We start from the raw sequence: 22,173 nt of genomic DNA on the forward strand, positions 1-22,173 counted from the left end.
GTGGGCGTTGAATGTGCCCCTGTCCAACCCCGCTAATGAATATTAATGAACGCATACGTCTGTCTCTCCTTCTCTCAGCCTGTCTAGATGAAGCAGTCACTATCACTAGACGGGTGTTTTGTTTTGTGTGTATGTTGGGGGGTGGGGGGATTTGTTGTGTGTGGGATCGAGGAGGAGATTTTTTTTTGGAGAGGGGGGTGGAGAGTAGGGGGGGAAAGAGACGCACTTTGAAAATAAAAGGAGAATAATAAAAGAGGACTTTTTTTGCATTGATGATTCGCTTTCTTTTCAAAAAAAATTATATATAGCAAGTCTTTTCTCCAGTCGTGCATGTGAGAATCGGTGGACTATATTGCTGTGCGGCGGCCCGCTCCACCCTCAGTTCACCCAAGTGCAGGCAAGCCGAAGCCATGGGCATGGTTTGCAGAGGGATTTCACTCTTTGCTGCTCTATTCCTCCTCGTCTTGCGGAGCCAGGTAGGTTTTGTGCGGATCGTTCTTCCGCGGTGGCATTTTTGTTTATATATGCAAAAAAAAATGCTAGCTTTATTTTTAGGACCTGTATTACAATTTGCAAACTTGAGCCGTTGTAGCAATTGAACCTTGTTTAAGACTTCATTCCCTGTTTAATGCATTTTACGGTGTTCTACTCCGTTAGTTTCGAGAATTGTCCTCTAATTGCTGTCGTTGCAATTTTTTTTATTAAAAAAAAACCTTGTTTCTTTTTCCACCACCAGTTATCCCTAGCATCGGGCCAGTTCGAATTGCAGATCAACTTTATGCAGAACATTAACGGCGAGTTGCAGAATGGGAATTGTTGTGAAGGCGGTAGTAGGAATCCGCAGGACCGCAAGTGTGTGCGGGCCCAATGTGACACCTTCTTCAAAGTCTGCCTGAAGGAATACCAGTCCCGAGTCTCGCCCGGCGGACCTTGCAGTTACGGCTTCTCATCCACCCCGGTGATCGGAGGCAACACCTTTAACCTGAAAACGGCCGGCAGCGAGCGCAGGATCGTACTGCCCTTCAGTTTCGCGTGGCCGGTGAGTCGCGGGACTGTGAGCCCTGGTGCGGCGGGGAGAGGGTGCTGCAGCCTCCGGGAGCCGGCTGTTCGCACCCGCCTCTGCCTCTGCCTCTGCGCTCCTAGCCTAGTGCCTTCTGTTAGCTCACACTCCGTAGAACACTTGTTAGGAAGTAGCACTTACACTTGTTTCAGAGTAATTTAACTCCCTTTAGACGCGTGTACTTTTTCCAAACCCGACTTGCACCCAGAACTTTCGTTTTGCACTGGTTTAGAGATATTCTACACAATTTGTGTTAGAGCAGTGCTCTTCCTTTGCAGAAGGGTACTTCACTATTATATAACGCTAGTTCCAGTGGTTCAAGGACTTCTCCTACTTTTTAAAAGCAGTGCTTTGTAGTTAAGACGCTCTAAGATTTTAAAGCTCACTTAGTCTAAAAAATAACAATCGTGTCTATTGGTGGATTTCATAGCGACGTTTATTAGGGACTGTTAGTAGTTATCAATTCAAATGCAGTATCTGGATACTATGTTGTATTTTTCCAAGTGGGCAATGCCGGTTTGTTAATTACTCGCTCTTTCTGGTGTGAGGTGGTTCGGAGACGAGGAAGAATAGCAGGATATCATTCTGCAATGGGAGGCTGATCATAATATTAACCTGAGGACCTTTTTTTTGCCGCTGTGACGATGTGCAATGTCGATGAATGTTGCTGTAGGATGCAGTGTAGCCCAAGACTGGTCACCCTTGCGTTTAACTTGTTTCTCAGCCGCCAGTTCAGTGGTTGATTTAGGGTGTGTTTAGCAGTAACCGCGATATAGATTTAAAACGTGCCCCCTTCCCCCCCCGTGAGTAATTTTCAACTGAAGTTCTTTTCAAATTAGCTTCTAAATGCCCTGCACAATTTAAAGTTTATTTTCATTTAAGGAAATTTAAACTGTTAGCATTGTAGCAGTGAAAATGAAGAATTTCGCATGTCCTGTTAAATTGCATTTGTATGTAATGGCACTGGGAATATTCCAAACCTGTTGTGTTAATAAGTGAACGGTTTATAGTGGTCTCTGAATGTATAAAATGTTTAGAGTATTAAAGTTGGTGAAACGAGTTTAACTGTAAGAATTTGATTTTTGGAGATGGGGAGGAAGGAGAGAAGAGGATCAGAATTAAACTCGAGTCTATGAATATAGGTATTTGCTCCTAAATAAAGACTATTGTCTTCCCCAGGACACACAGGGAGCAAGCTCATTGATGCTAATCTGAGATTATAGTTGATGCAGCCTTTGTTTCCACAAAATTCAATTGTTGATATTTTATTGCTTTTTTTTTGTGTTTTCAATGCACACGTCATTGGGCAGTTGTGTTTGAGTTATATATGCCAAATTCTGAATTCTGTGGTTATTTTCGAATCATAACTTTTCACTTCAGAATGGGAAAGCTTGTTTGTGGGAGGAATGAGCAAATTTTAAGCACCAAGTTTTGTAGAAGAGAAATTTCTTACTTTAACCCTAGTATGAAATGCACGTCTTAAGCACATGCTCAAAAGTTATTTTTCTGAATGGCTTTATCACTCTCAGTTAAGTGGGAGATTGTAGAGGATTATCATGATTTATACATGGCCCTTTAAAAGATGAGATGAAATATTTGTGACTTGTTAAGGCAGAAGCCAACTCTGTACTGGCTAATCAACCACCCTGGAGCCCTTTTAGTATTGGGCCTTAAGAAAAGCATGTTAAAAGTAATTGAAGTATTATTGAATGGCTTTTGAGTCTGCGGTGTAAGAAGCATGTGGGAGGTGACAGTAAGTCCTGGAAATGCCTTATTTAACTGCATCCCCTGAACTTGGACCTTAGCATACTAGTCTTTCATTCTATCGCCATTTAGGGTTTTTAGTTCCTTGCCAAGGGTTAGTATTATAGATGACCCGATACAAAGGAGCACATTCCTTGTAATTGGGGGTATATCGTTTAAAAAGCTGTGTTGCCTTGACTACAACTATTGACACTTCCTTTTCTTCCTTCATTAATGAAAGGTGGGCTCTAATTGAACATTGTCATCTTGCATGCTTGCGTATTCAAAGAGCTTGTACTTGGGAATTTTGGTTATAATAGTGAATTTTCCTGCAGTCGTTGAGGAATGTCAGGAATATTTTTGCAGATTATATGAATTGGTGATGCTTTTGCACCAATAGCCCAGTAGAGATGTGTGGAAGTTGACTGGGGAAATGTAAGTAATCGAGTGTGGAGATGGTGGGCTGTAAATTTGTATAGATGATTGGAAGGTTGAATGGGTTGCTAGGAAACGGTGCAGCACAGTGGAATAACTAAAGTGCATCAGAGCTGCACCTGCATCGGAACTGGTCGGCACAATGGTTTGTTAATGACAAAACTGTGTATCATGATTGAAATACAACTGTTAGTTATGCTTACAGGGAGGTTTCTGCTTGCAAAACAGTAAGTTTTAATTCTTAAATATGTGGCTCAAAAATGTATTCTCTCCCTAGTTCGTCCGCCCTCTACCATTGATGCAGAGTTATCTAGGAAAGCATGGCCACTTTCTTGTGTGTGGTGGAGTAGAGCAGTTAAACTGAATGCAAACAGGAAATGTGTCCTGCCCTAGGTGCCTCAACCTTGATAGGAGTGCAGACTACTGAGATTCAGTGTAATGTAATTTTGGCTAGAATTTGGATAGACTAAATTTTTGACCAAGTCTAAGAAACTTTGCAGTCAGTGCGAGTCCAGCCACCTTGCCTGTACCCTTGATTCTGGAAGCTGAGTTAATGCTTTGTTTGGACTTGTCCAGTTATTGCTGGTCTTGAACTTGGGCTTGAAGTGAGTTTCCCTGTGGTATATCAAGATCAATTGCAGTTTAGCAGCCTAACACTTGGGCTTGCCTTTGGTTATCAGTTGATAGCTGTTATGCACAAGCATTGGCGATAAACTTGTACTAATCACAGATTTGAAAGCTGATTTGTCAGGAGGTCTCTCAATAAGCTGAAAGCATTGCTTAAACTATTATAGGGTTAGGAAATAAGAAACGCAAGACTTTTAATAATTGATAGTGTACAAGCTTTCCTAATGTTTGGCAAAATGATGGTAATTAGCAAAGGAAGGAATCGCAGCTGAGATTGAGGAAATAGGCAAAGGTACAACTAAACAAAACTATAATGTTTCCAGCGCTGCATATCCCTTGGCTGTTGTCATTTTAGAACTCCCATGGTTTTGATGTGCAGTTGTAGTCTCCAGGCAGCATAAGTGAAGTTGCACCTGGTACTTTGTGTGAAAGTGTGTGGGAAATCTCTGGCTATTCAGTCAGTGCACTAACTTTGCCTTCTGGCAAAATGAAAGAAGGGTAATCAACTTCAGATGCTGGGTGGGTTTTTCTTCGAAGAAACCCCACTTTTTTTTGAGGGGGATAAAGTTGATTTAAATCTGTTAATTCCTGCAGGCACAATATTTAATGGTTTTGTCTAACGGAAAATGTGCTTGCTAAACAGCAGAGGTGGTTATGCTTTGCTGCGCTTTTTCTGGAAAGTAATTTATTTTGTCACTGCCTTTTGATGTGATCAAATTTCAGTTTAATGCTCTATTCCTATTCACTGACCACTTCTGAATACCAACTTAATCAAACAACTGGAAAATTGTATTTGGTGTGTGATTATTCTTGAGCGAAGAATGCAAAGGATTAAATGTAATGACGACTTTTTGCTTCCTGGCATTAATGTCAGAGTAGTTCAGTGTAACTTTGCAGGGTAGCAGTATGTTTTTCAATTTTTTTTTGCCATTCGTAGGGATGCGCACTATCCACAAATAGTACCATCATCAGTAAACCATAATGTGTTTGGGGAGGGGAGGAATAACAATTTATTTTGGAAGCCATTTTGTGTGGATTAAAGTTCAGTAGGTAGGTGGATTAAACTGGTCATTGACTCCAAGACTGTCAGTATCTTGTTGGAGCGATAAAGTAACAGGCATGTGGGTTTACTTTTGGCAGGAAAATTGTTGTGTACGTTTGAAGTGTTAGAAGTGTATCTTTATTTGCTTTTACCCTAAATAACCACACCTTGTCCAGACCTGCCTTTTCATAATGTGGGTAAGGCTGATGGATTTATTAACTTTTCACCTCTTGTGCTTTTAATGGGCTTGTGCAGGGGATGGCATTCACAAAAACAGATGTGATGTTTAGGTTGTACATGAGTGTTAGAAAAGTCTATATTTTACAGTGGGGAACGTATAGCACAAGGCTTGTGAAGCTTTACCTTTTTTTAAAAAAGAGTTGTAGTCAAGCCGAGTTTAAATCTGCTTCTTAGTATGTTTTTCATGAAGTAAAGTATAATCTGGCCAGTGCTGCCTTGTGCAAGGCTTTGTATGTTTCCCCTCCCCCCCTTTAAAAAAAATCCATTTGGCTTATCTGCTTTTGGAGTTCAGGAAGTGGTGTTGTGGCCACCCAGACAGAGGAGGGGATTGCTAATATTAACCAAGAACAATAGCAAAAGCAAAGTGACTGCAATGAGGATTACAGAATATAATGGACGCATCGAGAAATAATGCCAATACAGGGGAAGCACCAGGAAACACCAGTACACTCAGCATTGCTCGGCTTCTAGACACACACCAGAACTTTGTGCAGTGGCCACTTTGGCACATTGTAGATTTGTAGGATGCTAATTATTCCAGCAAGCCTGCCAGATTGGACTTGAGCTCTGTCTGTGGGATGTTGTACGCGCCAGTTCAGATAGCGGTGCCTCTGCCTTTCATCATTTGGCAGTGGAAGGGCAGCTGCTGAAATACAGGGGTGCTTGCTGGCCTTCAGCTGCCAGTCTGACCACTGATGTCTCAAGGAAAGGTGGCAGCAGCTGTTTATACCATCAATTTTTTTTTAACGTCACAACTTAATGTGGCAGTTGACTGCTTGACTTCTGTTCCAAAGCCACAGGTTATTAACTTAGCTCCTGTTGGTGAAACAAAACCATTTCTTCCGTGCTGTATCCAGTCTCTTCCTCTTTGAAGCTGCAGGCAGTGTATTGGAGCCATGCCACTTGTAAAATGCTGGGCTAAATTCTAATGAGTCAAGGCATCCAATAGGGCTGCTGACGAGCTTTAAGAGGTTCATTTTTAGAAGGCAAGAGTCCTTTAACATTGCTAATTAACACTTTAATTCACTCAAGTTAATTGCTATAATTGAATGCCTAGAAATTGCTTGGGTGTGTTGGAATTTAATGAAGGGATTAACAAATACACTCCAATGAGCAAGTTAAATTCTAGCATCTGTTTGATAGCGGTGTTTAAAATCTTGGAAGTGTTTGGGTAAAGTAAATAAGGAGAAATTGTTCCATTGGTTGTTTGGATAACCACAGTGCGGGTTCGCATTGATGGGCAAATTAGCCTGAGGTGATTTTGAGTGCAGATTTTTTGCGCAGGATGCGGTCAGGATTTGCAATGTGAAGATTGATTAGCAGAAACAGATTCACTAGTATCCATGAAAAGGTGGAAAAACTCCTGGAGAGAAGAAATTTGTGTGGGTGGGGTGGGGATGGGGGGGGAGGAGGAATGGATCGAACATTTGATCAACCAACCCTTAATCTCAGCAGGTTTTTAATGTAGTTCTTCCAGCCCGTTGAATTGCCTTAACACTGAAAATTGTAGATTTATGAGCTCTTTTGAATTTGCTAATCCTGTATCATTTCAGAACTGAAGTCATTGTAGATTCATGGAATGTTGCAGTTTCCCTTCTGCAAGTCCATAAATGAACATATTATAAGTAATTTTATTTTGTGTTTATTGGGCAGCCCTGTGACTGCTTGGGATTTTCCTTTAAGATATTTAAAGTGGGTTAGGTATTTAAACAAGGGAAGTGCTGACGAGGCTGCTTTGCTAAGGAAGGTGATGCATAACTAAGTGATGCAAGAACACTAAATTCATCAAGGAGGACGTTGTATAAATGCCTCTGATCTTTCCAGTGCTATTTGTGTCCTGTCTGTACTGGAAAGTAAAATATCCATTTATCATGTCATCCTTTCTCCACCCACCAACCCTTTGCCACCCCTCCCATTAGTTCATGGCACAGTGTATTTGGGACAGTGATGTAGAAGGTACAAGCTGTTGTTGCTGTTTACAGCTTAAATGCTATTTTAAAAAACCAACCCATATCCTTTTGTATAATTGAAGAACAATTGTCTTTGCTTCATGTGGATTGAACTGTAGTTGAAAATAAGCTTTCACAAGTCCATGTTACTTTAGCTAATCTATTTATTCCACTGAGTAATTATTTCAATTCACTTTTTAGTTACACTTAAGAGCTGGTGGTGTAACATTATAAATGTTCCAATAACTATTCTGGAGCTGTTGGAGATGGGAGAGTGCAATTTTAAATACAATTTATGGAAAATCCAGTTCCAAATAGAACTGGAATCACATGGGAATAAAGTTAAGACTTGCAGTTTCCCTGAGCTGTGTCTAATTTTTGAGCAGAGGTAGCTTAGTGATACCATTACACTGCCAAAGGATTGTATTTACTGGCACATGCAGGTAGATCCACGGTCTGGGTGCCCGAGTAATTACAATGACAGACAGAATGATTTCTTTGTGTGGGATGTATTGGTCTGAATAAGTGCACTGTTTTGAGCTGTCCATTAATTCAGTGATGAGCATAGGTCAAGTCTGAGCATGGGAAAAATAAATGGCTTGCTGATATCTACCCATTACGGATAAGCTGGCAGTGAATCATTGAGAATGTTAATGGCTTGTATGTGTTAACATTAGCTATTAAAGTATGACAGAGCAAGTTTATACATTATAAAATATTAACAAGTGATTTTTAAAAAAATATAATGATGTCTTGTACATAAGCTATCTGGTAATGCAACAGGATTTGGCCACATTTGGAATTCATTTCTTCAAAAGTAATTCCAGTCCTTGCAATGTGATCACCAAGGTGACTTTAAATACCCAACTGCCCCTAGAAAAATGTGGTTTGAAAGGGGTTGCTGGCATCTTTTACCTTGGCCCTATGGCTTGTTTGCCAAGTGAAGCCCAGAAAGGATGAATTAACAGATTCGTCAGGTGCTGAAAATCTCGAGCAGCGCACACACAAGATGCTGGAGGAATTCAGCAGGTCGGGCAGCATCTTTGGAGATGAATAAAACAGTCAGTGTTTTGGACTGAGAACCTCCAGGATTGATAAATGTCAGTTTTAACCCAGTCTAGCAATTAGGAGCCTGCAGCTAAGCCCAGGTACACTCTGCACTTGATATTTATGTGCCTTCGCACTTTCCCAACATGGGTCACTAAATGAGTGGCCCTTTTGTTCCTGTCTTCCACTATCCCTTTTACTGGGGTGCACAGTTAGGTATTAAGCATGTGGCTATCTTATTCTAATGGGCAAATTTGGTAATTATGACTCTATATTTCCTTTAAAAGCTATTTATTGGTTAGAAAGTTTGTGGTCCCTGATAGTTTTCATGCCTCCATCTTTATCTGACCAGAGACTGAATCAAATTATTTGCAGCAACCCTGGTGTCGCATTTAGCTGTGAAATATGCCATTATCCAGGTGGACCACTTCTGTGACGTTGGATAACCTCTTCCTGCCTCAACTTGTCTGACACCTTCCCAGCAGCTTTTAATCTCTCAGCTGCTGTATTGCAACATTCTGCAGCCTAACCTTTCATAAACTCATGCAAACTTGCTGATTTCTTAAATTTCTTCCCTATTACTGCATGTAAATTAGCTAAGGCCTTTTTTTATTCCCCAATCTGTCCAGTGGTCTTGCTCTAGCCACCAATCCTCTTTTCTGGCCCCTTTGTGCACCTACCAAATTTCCTCTGTCGTTATTGACCATGCTTTTGACTGCCCAGACACCAATTGCTCGGGCTAAGGCTTGCTGTCTTATGTTTGAAGTGCTCCCTCTTTAACTCTGCTGTTGGTTGGCTGCCTTAATCACATTGGGTGGCTTGGTGTCAAACTTACTTTGGTAAATCTTCAGTGAAGTGCCTTGGGATATTTAATCGAGCTTTTTTTAAAATACAATTTATCCTTGGTATTTAATTCTATTTGGATTGAGCCTCTGGTGATGCATGATCAATGCTTAGTGATGCCTGGCTTGGTCTATATACCCTCAGCTAGCATAAGTGAATTTGCTATTAAAGATGAAGGGTGGGTGTTGAATTCCTTGCATTTTGGGTTTAATTGATGCAAGTTAGTTGATGCTGCACTTGAAAGCAAGCCTCCCAATTGCTTCCGCACTTAATCAGATTTTTGAAGACATCTAGCTAATGCTGTGATCCTTTCACCTGACAAGCGATTTTGTTTTGAGATTGAAGGTTGAGTCTTTTAAATTGAGGTGTGAGGTATTTGTCTGGGCTTGCCTGGTTTTGTTCAAGTTAGACTTTTCCCACAGCTGTCATTGAGTGAAACTAAAGATTCACTGGGCTCTTGATATGACACGTATAATTGAATCTTGATCCAAAAATATTGTTTATCACGCCTTGTTTTCAATTATTTTGTGACTATAGAGATTAAGGCTTTGTTGCGCTGTACTTGTCCGTATTCTTTCTAATAAGCTGGCCTTGTTTCCCTAAAAGTCATTGAACTAAAACCCTAGAATCAATTTTGAACCTGTGGATTTGTGATGATTTAAATAATATTGTGCAAATCATAATTTATCATGAGAATTTGCGTTTTGCAAAGCTCTGCTGATTATTCAAAATGGGATAGCATGTGTAAATGTGACGAATAGGTGTGTGATGTCCCAGGATGGTTGTTAGCACCAGCTTTTGTTGTGCAGACAGGAAAATGTTCCTTTCTTCTGGGAATCATAAGATCTGCCCTTGGATATTTGATACTTGTGGGAGCAGTGATGGCCTGAGAGAGACAAAGCTATCTGAACAGGGTGCTGAAATGAAGAAAGCCCAGGAGATTGCATTGCTGGGTTTAACTCTTCCACTTCACAACAATCTTCGCTTACAAACAGCAAGGAGGGGGGAAAAAAGCATTCTTGACATCCATTGTGCCAGAGAAACAGAATTGACAGCTGCTTTAGGTTTTACTCTTCTAAACATGAAACTTTTTTTACGGGCTAGGAAAATAGGTGGAAATGAAAGGTCAAATTAACTTGAGGCGGTGGGGGTGGGGAATTGTAATAGTATCTGTCCTTTGCACTTGTGATTGTTCAGGAGACAAGAACCTTTTCATTTAAAGATATGAAATTTATATTCTGCCCACCTTTCAGTGGGGGGGGGGGGGATGGATGGAAAAGCACACTAGATTCTCAGTACTTTTCTGCGTTTGAAAGACTTGTTGAAATACCACAAAGGGTAGTGCAAGTACTTAAAAGGGGTTTCTTTTGAAAAGTCTTAATTTGCTTCCCAATTTTTTTTAAAAATGCATTCTATTTTGTTTTGCAGAGGTCCTACACATTGATTGTGGAAGCCTGTGACTACAACAATGACACCAGTAAGTTCACAAAACTTGGGCTACAGATTTACGCACGGTATAATTAGAACTGGCACACTCAGTGGTGTCTGTCTCTTCAGCTTAACCAGAAAGACTTCGGAAATGAAGGAGGGGTTGTAGGTAGTTCCAGTTCGAAGGCTTGGTTTGTGTTATAATTTGTAACCTAATGGATATTTGATCGAGAGAATTGATTCTTCCTTTTTGCCCACAATCAAGTGAAATCTGTTTAATGATTTTTGTGGGCTTTACTGCATCGTTAACCTGGGTGAGTCTAGCTGCCACTTTCTTTCCCCTTAAATGTGGCTCTCCCCATGAGATTGCAGACAGGTGGGTTGGGGGGAGGGGAACTGGAGCGTAACATGCCTTATTTGGAAATAAAAATGTTTTTATACAACTGATGGGTAATGGCAGGTGTTAAGGTCCTGGTGGCCTCTACAGCCTTGACCAGGAGTAAATATGCACAACTGCATATCTCAAACCTGTAATGTATGTGAAGCTTGGATTTACTCAAGTTAGTGCTGAGTTTTCAAGCATCTGCATCAACTCCTGACCCTAGCTTAGGATTTCCTCTATTTTCTAAAATGTGTGTTTTTTTATTTTTAATGCTTCAGAAATCAGAATAAATGACTTGCCTGTTTCAAATATCAGGTGAACATGAGTTGTAAACTTGTACAATCACATTTAGTTGAGCTTCTGCCAGGCTTTTATATTCTGCTCCCCTGTGAAGTTGACATTCAGATGACCTCCGGACTCTGAGATGGGCTTTGGATGATACTGAGGAGGACTTGTTGTTCAGTCACAATTAAGGCGTAGAATTGTTCCTGTGAGACATCATTTATTCACAGGAAATGCGGTAACTTTTGTTTATTCTGTACCAGCCTTGTGCTTGCTGGCTCTGTGTTAAGACCTTTGTTTTCAAATTTACACATAGCCCAGCCTAGCCCTGCCCTCCTGAGGTATCCAGCCCTGCAACACACTCTCATTCTAGCCCTTTGAGGATCCTTGATTTTAATCACACTTTCAATAGCTGTACTTGTAACTCATCATGCAGGGGTTCCCAATCTGGGGTCCGTAGGTCCCTTAATGGTATTGGTCCATGACATAAAAGGTTAGGAGCTCTTAAGGCTTTCTATCTCTGCTTGCTTAAAATGTTGCCTTAAAAATACATACCCTGACATCACCCTGATTATAAAGTTGATATGTAGCTATTTCAAGAGCGTCTGAAAACTGGTGCAAGATTGGGAGAGGAAAAGATTATTCTAATGGACACAGTTTTAGTCTCACCTCCAGGATTGTGATATGCAATTGCACAAATTAATCTGGTTCAATATTAGGCCAACTGTGGTTGAATTTTTTTTTATTCTGGTAGCTGACCTTTTGTGAACTTGCGCATAGTCTAGGCTGACTTGAGGGAGTATTACAGTGTTGGAGGTTTTGTTTGAGGGGACATTGAACTGAGGCCACTCCTGCCTCCCAAGGTGAATGTAAAGATCTGTGGTACTGTTTGGATGAGCAGGCAGTTCTGTCCACTGACAACAGATTGTCCTCCTCGGTATCACATAATGGGCCACTGGTCATTTTGTGAGTTTGCTGTATTGTCCAGTTTTCTGCATTACATCGGTGATTACATCCCGAGACCTTCAGAAGATGTGAAGTAAATGTTAGCCCTTTCATTACCTTGACCGTGGAGTTGGTACTTGGCCCAAGAGGTTGTATTTTGGTGCTGGCCATGTTGGGGCAGTCATGAAAGCTGGTTGACAATTGGCCACTAAGTGGAAGTGTTACCATTGTTACTGCACTGCTTTCTGCCAAATACGTTGTAATAAAATTAAGGCCTACAAGGCATTTTTCATGTTGAAGATGTCTATTTTAACAAGGAGTAGTCTGGTTCTGCTTCATTCTCATTTGTGTCTCAGTTAAAATGTTCATGTTCATATTTCCATGTATTTGGGTTTTGATGTATCTGCATGACTGTCATGTTCTGGATTTATTACAAAAAAGTATTCAGAATTAATTTGCCGGTGAACTACAAGTTCCTTATTCAAATATACAACTGATGAACTGTAATAGGATTTACAATTATGATGGGTTGGGCTTGATAAAGTCCCTAGTTACAGTTTCTAAACAAGTTGGTAAAAGTGATAAAGAAATAACTTCAGTGCTATTTGGTTACTGTTGTTGATTTACCTGCTTTTACTTTCAAAAGGAAACAGCTCATTTTGTGGCATTTGGGTGATGCTGTAGGAAAGCAAGAATTACTATTCTGAGTATGTGGCTTGCCTGGGTGATGCTGTAGATTTTAATACATTTTGATGGTTGGCTTTTCAATTATCCAAAATACTTTTTAACACTACCGTGAATACAATGCAAATGAATAGCTGTTGAAAATCTGCAGCTCCTCTGATACTGAACCTGGGGAAGGCATATAAAGAATTTTGGGTGCGAGTGTAACTGGGGTTAATAATTATTTGCAATCACATATACAATTCCTGTTAATAAAATTGTCCCAATCCATCAAGCTGCCAGAGAAAGGAAATTAGGCTTGTAACAGTTTGACATAGGAGTCTTGGTTTCGGTTGAGTTGGCTGGCTTGCTTTATAGGTCACAAGTTTATTTAGTGTTATGGTGGTAAGCTCCACAGACTAGAAACTCTAGTTCTTTTTGTCATATGCTTTGCAGAATATTACTGCTTAGCTTGCATAACTGCCACGTCAAGTAAGAGCGATAATAAAAATATATAAAATAGTATATTGTATTTTCTGTTGGTGTGTTGCAGTCTCATTACCAAAGTTTTAATGTTAAATGTCATCAAAATTCAGTTAATGATTGGACTCTAATCATGTTTCTAGATTGTGCAATAGTGGTAGTTTATTCTTTGAATCATTTTAATGTCCTGAGTTTGGATTGGCTGTTGGCATTTGTGTATGCTGAGATATTAATGCTTCATGATAAATCTTCACTTTCTAACCACTTGTTACTGGTATCAGGTTTAAGTGAAGCGTTAAATTGGTCAGTTGTTGAATTCGAAAAGCATCGTGAAATGCCACAGAACTCCATGATGTGCCAGACAGTTGTGAAATATTATTTTGCCGGCATAATGTAAAGAGATAGTTTCAAGGTTGTTTTTGAAGCCAGAAATGATGGCTAATAATAGATAACATCTAAGAGCTGGTGTAGAATACAAAATCTAATCACAATGTAAAAGCTTGTCTAAAGGGGATGAGGTCTGTGCAGGAGTGGTTTAATTTCAACTGTTTACTGATATATCATTGCTGATCTGCAGCAAGGTAGTCTTTTAGTATATTTTCCTGTCATCTGCTGTTGTGAACAAACTTGGCCAATCCTAATGAGATTTTAAGATCAAAATGTCAAATGGCAGCTTTCCTAATATGAAGAACATTGTTGAGTCAAATTTGAAGTAGCTGAGGGATCTTTTAGTCAATATAAATAAACTCATGAAGAGCATGAAAGCTACTCGGCTGATTTGGCTGGTTGATTCATGTTGTTCTACTTCATTGTGGAAGGTGTGGCTATTTGGCCCTTCCAGTGCATAATTGCTTTGATGCTAACAGTTCTTATTGTCATCAAAGCTTGAGAGCCTATAGCAATATCACCTGAGAATTAAAGTTTAAGAAATATTGTAGCTAAGCAACTATTGTGTGAACATGGCAGTGATTTTTTTTCTCTCTTATTTGAACACAGGTCCAGGAGACACAATAGAGAAGGCTGTCTACTCTGGGATGATCAATCCTAGCCATCAGTGGCAGACTTTAAGACACAATGGTGCTGTGGCACACTTTGAATACCAGATCAGAGTGATGTGTGATGAATATTACTATGGCTTCGGATGTAACAAGTTTTGCAGGCCAAGGGATGATTTTTTTGGACACTACACATGTGATCACAATGGCAACAAGACCTGCTTAGAAGGCTGGATGGGAAGTGATTGCAATAAAGGTTTGTGCTAGGAATTCACTTGTATGATGCAATGCAATGATTCGTCCAAAGTAATTGTTTTTTTTTTAAAAAAAACTTCCAAATGCTGGATTTGCATTCAGGATGTAGAATGGAAAGAAAATCTGTACTGACCTTATACATGTGACAGGAATTTAATGTAATCTTCAGAAAATGGGATACTGTAACCCTCACTTTTGGAAAAATCCTTCAAATGATAGGACAGGTGTTGAAGTGGTGTCTTCTGATATCCAAGCATTGGCTGTGAAATAAAGCCTATTCCAAATGTTCTTGTTACTGAAGGTATGCTGTTAATATTTTGGTGCTCTGTTTATCAGTGATTTTCTAAATTTGAATTCTATACCGACTTTCAGATTATAATGTTGACAGGTTTAAATATAAAATCCGAAAGCAAAATATTGAAGATGGTAGAGAAACTAAAATAAACGACCAGTGAAGTACTCAGTGAGTTCAGCAGTGTCTGTGGGAGAAGCACCTAATTAACATTCAGATCCTTGGTCTTCCGTCAAAGCAGAAGAGATAATTGACCTGAAATGTTAGGCCTTTCTCTACAAACACTGCTTTGTGAACTGAAGTTCATAAGTTATTCCTCTGTTAAGTCAGAGCAAATGTACTAGTTAATGGTAACATTTGGCCATTCTTTTCCAGCTATCTGCCGTCAGGGTTGCAGCCCTGAACACGGTTCCTGTAAGACACCTGGCGATTGCAGGCAAGTACATTAGTCCCTCCTGAATGTGTTAAATGCGAGTCAGTGAGCATAATTAACAATAAAATGATCTAAAGCTGCACAATGGAAGTATGTACCCAGAAGAAATGTGTGTCCAATGTTACTGCCTATTAAAACTTTGCTCTGAACCAAGAACATCAAGGTTTAGGCTAGATCGATCTTAATCCTTTTTTTCCCCCGTACCTGCTTCCCCAAGCACTCGATAGCAGCTTGAGCATTAGGAGGCTAGTTTCAGACCCTTGAGTTTCCTGTTGAAGCACAACATTAAAATCTGAGCTAACATGTCAGAATTTAAATGACTGAAATGCTGAGAATGTTCTTTGTCATGTGTTTCAACTTGATTTGGTAGCATTGTCCAGCCTCTGAGTCACGGATATGGGTTCAAATCCCACTTCAGTCCTCGGGCACATCTCGCTTGTCATTCTATGTAGTTTCTGGAGGAGCATTGGTGCATCCAGACCCATGTCTGGCTATAATACTTTTCCAGAAAATACGCAAAATATCTGTCCTTCAGCTAAAGCAAAATTTACTTCACAAGGTTACACTGTAAGTGTTGCTTTAGCTTATTACTCATCAGTAATGTTTCATAGTAAAGTTCTTTCAAATGAAAATTGCTGAAACAGATTTACTTGTAAGCAAGAATATGCACGTCAAAACAAAAATTGGTATATCCATCCAACTTGAGAATTTAAATAAAAATTGCCAGATTTTATTTAGCTATTTTCAGTCTGAGGGATTTCCACCCTCTTTCATGTTAAATAGTGCTCATATTGTTTCACTTATCGATGTAGTGTTTTGTGGGATCTTTGGAAGGCCATTCAGTACAGTCCCAAGGTACCTGTGCAAAGGCAGATCGCCAGGCCTGCACTCCAGTGGAGGGCAAGAGTTTTTCATTTGGACTTTGTTATAAATGCTGGCCAGTGGTGTAATGACATCCACACCAGTCTTCAAAGCGAGTGGTACCTGGGACGAATTCGGCCAGCTCCTTTCACACTTCCCATCCGTGCTGGGTTGAGCTAGCAACGCTGCCTCGTCTTCTTAAAAAAACAGATAAATGCTAAAGAAATGACAAGGTTGCTGCCTGATGTGCCAGAACTGTTAAACTGTTATAAAAGATCAAACTGAAATTATTGCTTAACTCTTTAAATCAATAACAAATAATACTATCTTAAAGATTCGTGATTCAATTTTATTCGTCATGTGTATGTTGCAATTTAAAGTGAAACACGTCGTTTGTGTTGTTACGAATGCGCCACAACTGAGGGGCCGAAGGGTACAAAGTAGCCCCCCTTTGAGAATCACAAGATCGCTATTTGTTCGGGTCTGGGACCCAGGAAATGAGAGAGAGACGTCCAGAATACACAGGGTTTGGAATGTGTCCTGGCCTCAGCAAGACGGAACCATTGATAACTGCTATTGTCTCTTGGAGACGGAATTGTGTATTTTGAGTACTGTACTATTCATTGAAACCCCTCGGGATGACCAGAGTGGGCTGGTTGAGGGATTGCATCATCCCAACCTGATTGACATCTGAGACCCTGTGAGTAAGGATAAAAGAGGGTCTGGGGAACAACCCCTTTAGACGCACCAGGAGAAACGCTAGAAATCCCGTGACAGCGTTTAATAGCGACAGCCGGTGGGGCTCGCGTGTGTCCTTTCTCCTTGCCTGGGATTGGCGGCCTTACCGCGGAAGAACGGCTTAGCTAAAGGAGAGGCCACAAGTGAATGGCCACACCAACGGGACTCCCGAAGGATCGAAATCATAAAGGTTGGAAAACCCGTAGCAGTAACTGTTCCCATTCTATTCCTATTTCTCTCTCTCTCTCTCTCTCCAACAAAGTGCAACACGGCGACAACCAAAAGGCTGCAGCCTGAATGAACTGAGTGACTTTTATATTTCCATCGGACAATACATTATCCTCTAGACAACGATAGAGCTATTCCTTATTGATTATTTTTATACCCGCACTTTTAGATTTAGTATTGACGACGTATATTTGTATGTTTGCATTGATATTATTTTTGTGTATTCTTACTAATAAATACTGTTAAAAATAGTACCATCAGACTTCAACGGACCTCTCTATCTTTGCTGGGAAGTGACCCAGTTACGGGGTTCGTAACAAAGTGGGGATCTCGTCTTGGGATTTGATACCAAATTGGAGTGCCAGTAAATCGGGCTTTTAAGTCAAAAGTTGGATCTGGTTGCGCGGGTAACCAGACGGGAAACCAGCAAAGATGGACGTAGATGGATTCATAGAAAACCCGACTCTAGAGGCACTAGAGCCTGCCACAAAGTCAGACTTGATAAATATTGCGAAAGGACTAAATCTCGCAGAGGTGAGGTTGTCGATGAAAAAGTGGGAGGTGCGGAGGGCCATAACTCAGTATTATATTGTGAAGAATGTGTTTTCTGCTGAGGTCTTGGAAAATATCCCTGAAAAGGTACCACCTAGTGGGACGGCTCAGTTAGAGTTGGAGAAATTGAGGCTGGACGCGGAACAGAGGAATAGGGAGCATGAGCTCCAGCTAAAGGAGTTAGAGGTGAAGAGGGAGCAGGAAAGAGCTGCAAAACAAAGGGAGCATGAAAATCAGTTAAAACAGCTGGAAGCAGCTGAAAAGGAGAAGGATAGGGCCGAAAAAGAGAAGGAAAGGGCCGAGAAGGAGAGGGAGAGAGCCAAGAAGGAAAGAGTATGAAGAGAAAGAGAAACAGAGGCAACGTGACTTGGACCTGGAGAAGTTAAGGCAAGAGCGAAGAGCTCAAGGGTCAGACCAAGAGGAGCAGTTTAATGTTAGTAGGGAGTTTAGATTAGTACCTCCATTCGAGGAGACGGATGTTGATAGTTATTTCTTGCATTTTGAAAAGGTGGCAGTGAGTCAGAAGTGGCCCAGAGATCAGTGGGTGGCATTGTTACAAAGTGTGTTAAAAGGGAAGGCGCAACGGGCATATGCGGCATTGTCCATGGAGGAGGAGGAGTCTGAGAATTATGAGAAAGTAAAGGAGGCCATTCTTCGGACCTACGAATTGGTACCTGAAGCCTATAGACAAAAGTTCAGAAATTTAAAGAGAGGGTGGAATCAGACGTATGCAGAGTTTGCGTATGAGAAGGGTGTGCTCTTGGATCGCTGGTGTGCAGCAGAAATAGTGGAAGAAGATTTATTAGCGTCTCAGGGAGTTAATTCTGATTGAGGAATTTAAAGGTTGTGTTTCGGATGATATCCATATGTATTTGAATGAGAAGCCGAATAAGTCCATCTCCGAATTTGCTAGGTTCGCAGATGAATATGCCCTAACCCACAAGACAAAGTTTTCCTCGAATAAAAGTTACCAGAGAGACCGTGGGAACGGTAGAGAAAGCCCGCCGGCTGAGGCAGAGATCCCGCCGGGAACTAGTGGTAAAATTGAGGAGGAGAGGCAAGACGGCAGGAGAGGTCCTGGCTTGACCTGTTTTAATTATGGAAAGGTGGGTCATATTGCATCTAAGTGCCTTGCTCCGAGGAAGGAGACAGGAAAATGGAAAGCAGCAGTCCCTATAGGATGTGCTGTGGTGATCAGTAAATCGACGAGAGAGCCCCAGGTAGACAGAGTATGAGAAGGGTCTGAGAAATGTATTTCTCTCAAACCATTTCCTGTTTGAGTTTAGAAAAAATTAGAAGTGTGGTCTTTAACTCCTCAGTTAAATTTGAGGAAACTTGGAGACCATTTATTCAACATTTTCATGCGAGTTAAATGGTCTGATCCTGAACCTTATTGCTACCATCCTGAATTGTATAAATGGAGGTTCGGAGTCATTGGCACTGCTGTGTGTACTTAACATTATACAATTGCCCATGTTAGTTTTTTTTTATATATTGTTTTTTGTTTTTTTTTTCTTTTTGGGGTTTTTTTTTGTGCTTTTCATCTTAAATCCTTCATATTAATATTATAAGTTTGGGAGACTTTTTACATTGATAATATATAATTGATTATTAATGAATCTATTGTGTACTCTCAAATGTTTTTTGTACTTATATTTTACTTATGTTATGTTCTTAAAATCAATAAAAAGATTTGAAAAGAAAGAGAAATGTATTTCAGAAGGAACCGTGTCTGTGAGAGAGGGAGACACACCAGTTCCAGTGCGGATCTGGAGAGACACGGGAGCTGAGCTGTCATTGATTAGCAATAAGGTACTGGATTTTGGTCGCAAGACTGGAGAGGTTGCTTTGAGAGGCATAGGAAAAGGGACAGAAGCAGTGCCCTTGCATAGGATTATTATAAATTGTGAGCTGGTATCTGGACCAATTGAAATAGGGGTGCGATCAGAATTCCCGAGAACTGACGTAGACATCCTTCTGGGTAACGATTTAGCTGGTGGTGACATTTGGTCGGCCATGGAACTGTCGAGCCAGCCTGTAAGTGTTGCGGACCCGCCCCTAGGTTCCAAGATCTATCCCGCATGCACGACCACTCGCAGCATGTCAAGAAAGGCAGCTGAGAAAGAGGCCAGTATCGATTTGGCTGAGACGTTTTTAACTCACCCTGTACCAAGAGGGTTTAGAGGGTGGTAAAACGGAGAATAGGAAAGTGAAAGAGAGTAAGGGTGAGGAGGTAGTCCTGCCCTTAGCCAGGGGGAAATTTATAGAGGCACAAAGTAAAGATGAGAAACAGATAAGGCTGTTAAAAGGTCCAGGGTTGGACATGGATGATCTGTCTGGTTTGGCAGAACCGTTTGAAGAAGTTGAAAATTCTAAAGGTGTTCCCGATAATGAAATGAGGGCAGTCCTAGATGAAAAGGATGCCATTACCAAGACCAAGGAGATTGTGGTGGACTTTAGGAGATCTAGGCCTCATATGGAGCCAGTGATCATTAATGGAGAATGTGTGGAGCAGGTTAAGACCTACAAGTATCTGGGAGTACAGTTAGACGAGAAGCTAGACTGGACTGCCTACACAGATGCCTTGTGCAGGAAGGCACAGAGTCGACTGTACTTCCTAAGAAGGTTGGCGTCATTCAATGTCTGTAGTGAGATGCTGAAGATGTTCTATAGGTCAGTTGTGGAGAGCGCCCTCTTCTTTGTGGTGGCGTGTTGGGGAGGAAGCATTAAGAAGAGGGACGCCTCACGTCTTAATAAGCTGGTAAGGAAGGCGGGCTCTGTCGTGGGCAAAGTACTGGAGAGTTTAACATTGGTAGCTGAGCAAAGGGCGCTGAGTAGGCTACGGTCAATTATGGATAACTCTGAACATCCTCTACATAGCACCATCCAGAGACAGAGAAGCAGTTTCAGCGACAGGTTACTATCGATACAATGCTCCTCAGACAGGATGAAGAGGTCAATACTCCCCAATGCCATTAGGCTTTACAATTCTACCGCCAGGACTTAAGAACTTTTTAAAAGCTATTATTAATGCTTTTTGAGATAGTGATTTAAATGCATATCATATTTTTTACTGAGTTAAGTATTGTATGTAATTAGTTTTGCTACAACAAGTGTATGGGACATTGGAAAAAAAGTTGAATTTCCCCATGGGGATGAATAAAGTATCTATCTATCATTACCTTGAAGTCTGCTGGGTTGGCAGATGAGGTTGTTTCAGCCCACAGGGTTGAGTTCACTCCGGAAGGGAGTTGCCCAGAGAGGAACTGGGAGGATCAGGGGAATTTAGAATTTGAAAAGGGTACGGGTATTGAAAGCCTGGAAGAGGCAGATGTCCCATTTGAGTGTGTCCAAGATGTGGATGCACGTGGTACTGAACCTAGTAATGGAGCTCAGGAAAAAGTCTGAGGTATTTGATTCAGTTGAAAAGGAATGCAGTCCTTGTTGGTCAGATGAACTTGGTTCAGTGAAGAAAGGGTTAACCTTGGTAATAGTGGGAAGTGAGAATTCCCAGTTTGTGTTCGAAGGTGTGTTAAAAGTTAGAGAGGAGATAAAAGGTGGTGAGGTGAATATTATTGAAGGAAAAGGGAAAAGTGTGGTTCCTAAATTGAATGAAGAAAATTTAAAGTCTGGATTGATGTCAGAAGCAGCCACCAGGCTACAGAGACAATGGCTTGGTAATGCGGTGCCTGCGAATCAATTACAGGTTGAGTTGGAATGTAAAGGTGCCCCTCAAGCTATTGTTATTCAAGAGTGTGCTGTGAAAAAGCAGAATTTGAAATGCTGTTTGGACAAAGAGTTTAAACTGAAAACTAATAGCATGAAGGGTCCTGAAGAGAAAACTAGCAACTTGCTTAAAATTAAAGAATTGTGTGGAAATTCGGAAAATGGTCTAAGTTTGGAACACATTGTTAATAAAATAACTCCTATGAAAGGAGCATGCGAAAGCCTATTCCACACTAGTATACAAGTTAACCACATGGGAGTTAACTGGAAACGGGGCGAGGGTTGACGGGATGCCATTTTAAATAACAGGATCCGGTTTTAAGGGATTTCGACAAAGCATGTGAATAATAAAGACAACCCCATGGAAGATTGACTTAAGTTTGAAAGTAACATAAAGATTAGTATTTGCATGAACTTTTGTAGTATACACGTAAGCTAAGATCACAATTCTTTAGTTTTTGTTTGCTGAAGAAAAGGAATAAAAATAGGTAGTTATTAAATTGGAGTCTGATGCTACAAGAATTTATTAAGGTACAAGATGTTAAGATATTAAAGGAAGTGACAATGTAATCGCTAACTATTTAGATGCTGAATTGAATGTATAACTATTACTCTGTATTGAAAAAAACTCTTTTGTATGGTGTTAGATTCTAAAATCCTGTAAGACTCTGTATTAATTCATTTTTACCGATGGTAAAAATCTTTGAAGGAAGGGTGTGTTACGAAGGTGCCACGACTCTGAGGGGCCAAAGGGTACAAAGCAGCCCCCTCCTTTTTGAGAATCGCAAGATCGCTATTAATTCGGGTCTGGAACCCAGGAAATGAGAGAGAGACGTCCAGAATACACAGGGTTTGGAATGTGTCCTGGCCTCAGCAAGACGGAACCATTGATAACGGCTATTGTCTCTTGGAGACGGAATTGTG

General features: G+C 40.7%; 1 protein-coding gene across 2 annotated transcripts in view; it reads left to right on the forward strand.

Moving 5' to 3' along the window:
• Positions 1–209: 209 nt before the first annotated feature.
• LOC140730605 (protein jagged-1-like) overlaps positions 210–22,173 on the forward strand; it is a 48,956-nt gene continuing 26,992 nt past the window's right edge. For both annotated transcript variants that reach the window (XM_073051283.1, XM_073051284.1), the window contains exons 1-5: positions 210–476; positions 737–1,039; positions 10,415–10,463; positions 14,166–14,420; positions 15,087–15,147. In XM_073051283.1, the coding sequence (XP_072907384.1) occupies positions 411–476; positions 737–1,039; positions 10,415–10,463; positions 14,166–14,420; positions 15,087–15,147 (734 nt within the window). In that variant the 5' untranslated portion in view covers positions 210–410. The remainder of the gene's footprint in view (positions 477–736; positions 1,040–10,414; positions 10,464–14,165; positions 14,421–15,086; positions 15,148–22,173) is intronic.

Source organism: Hemitrygon akajei, chromosome 7 (assembly GCF_048418815.1).
Source record: "Hemitrygon akajei chromosome 7, sHemAka1.3, whole genome shotgun sequence".
Taxonomy (NCBI): domain Eukaryota; kingdom Metazoa; phylum Chordata; class Chondrichthyes; order Myliobatiformes; family Dasyatidae; genus Hemitrygon; species Hemitrygon akajei.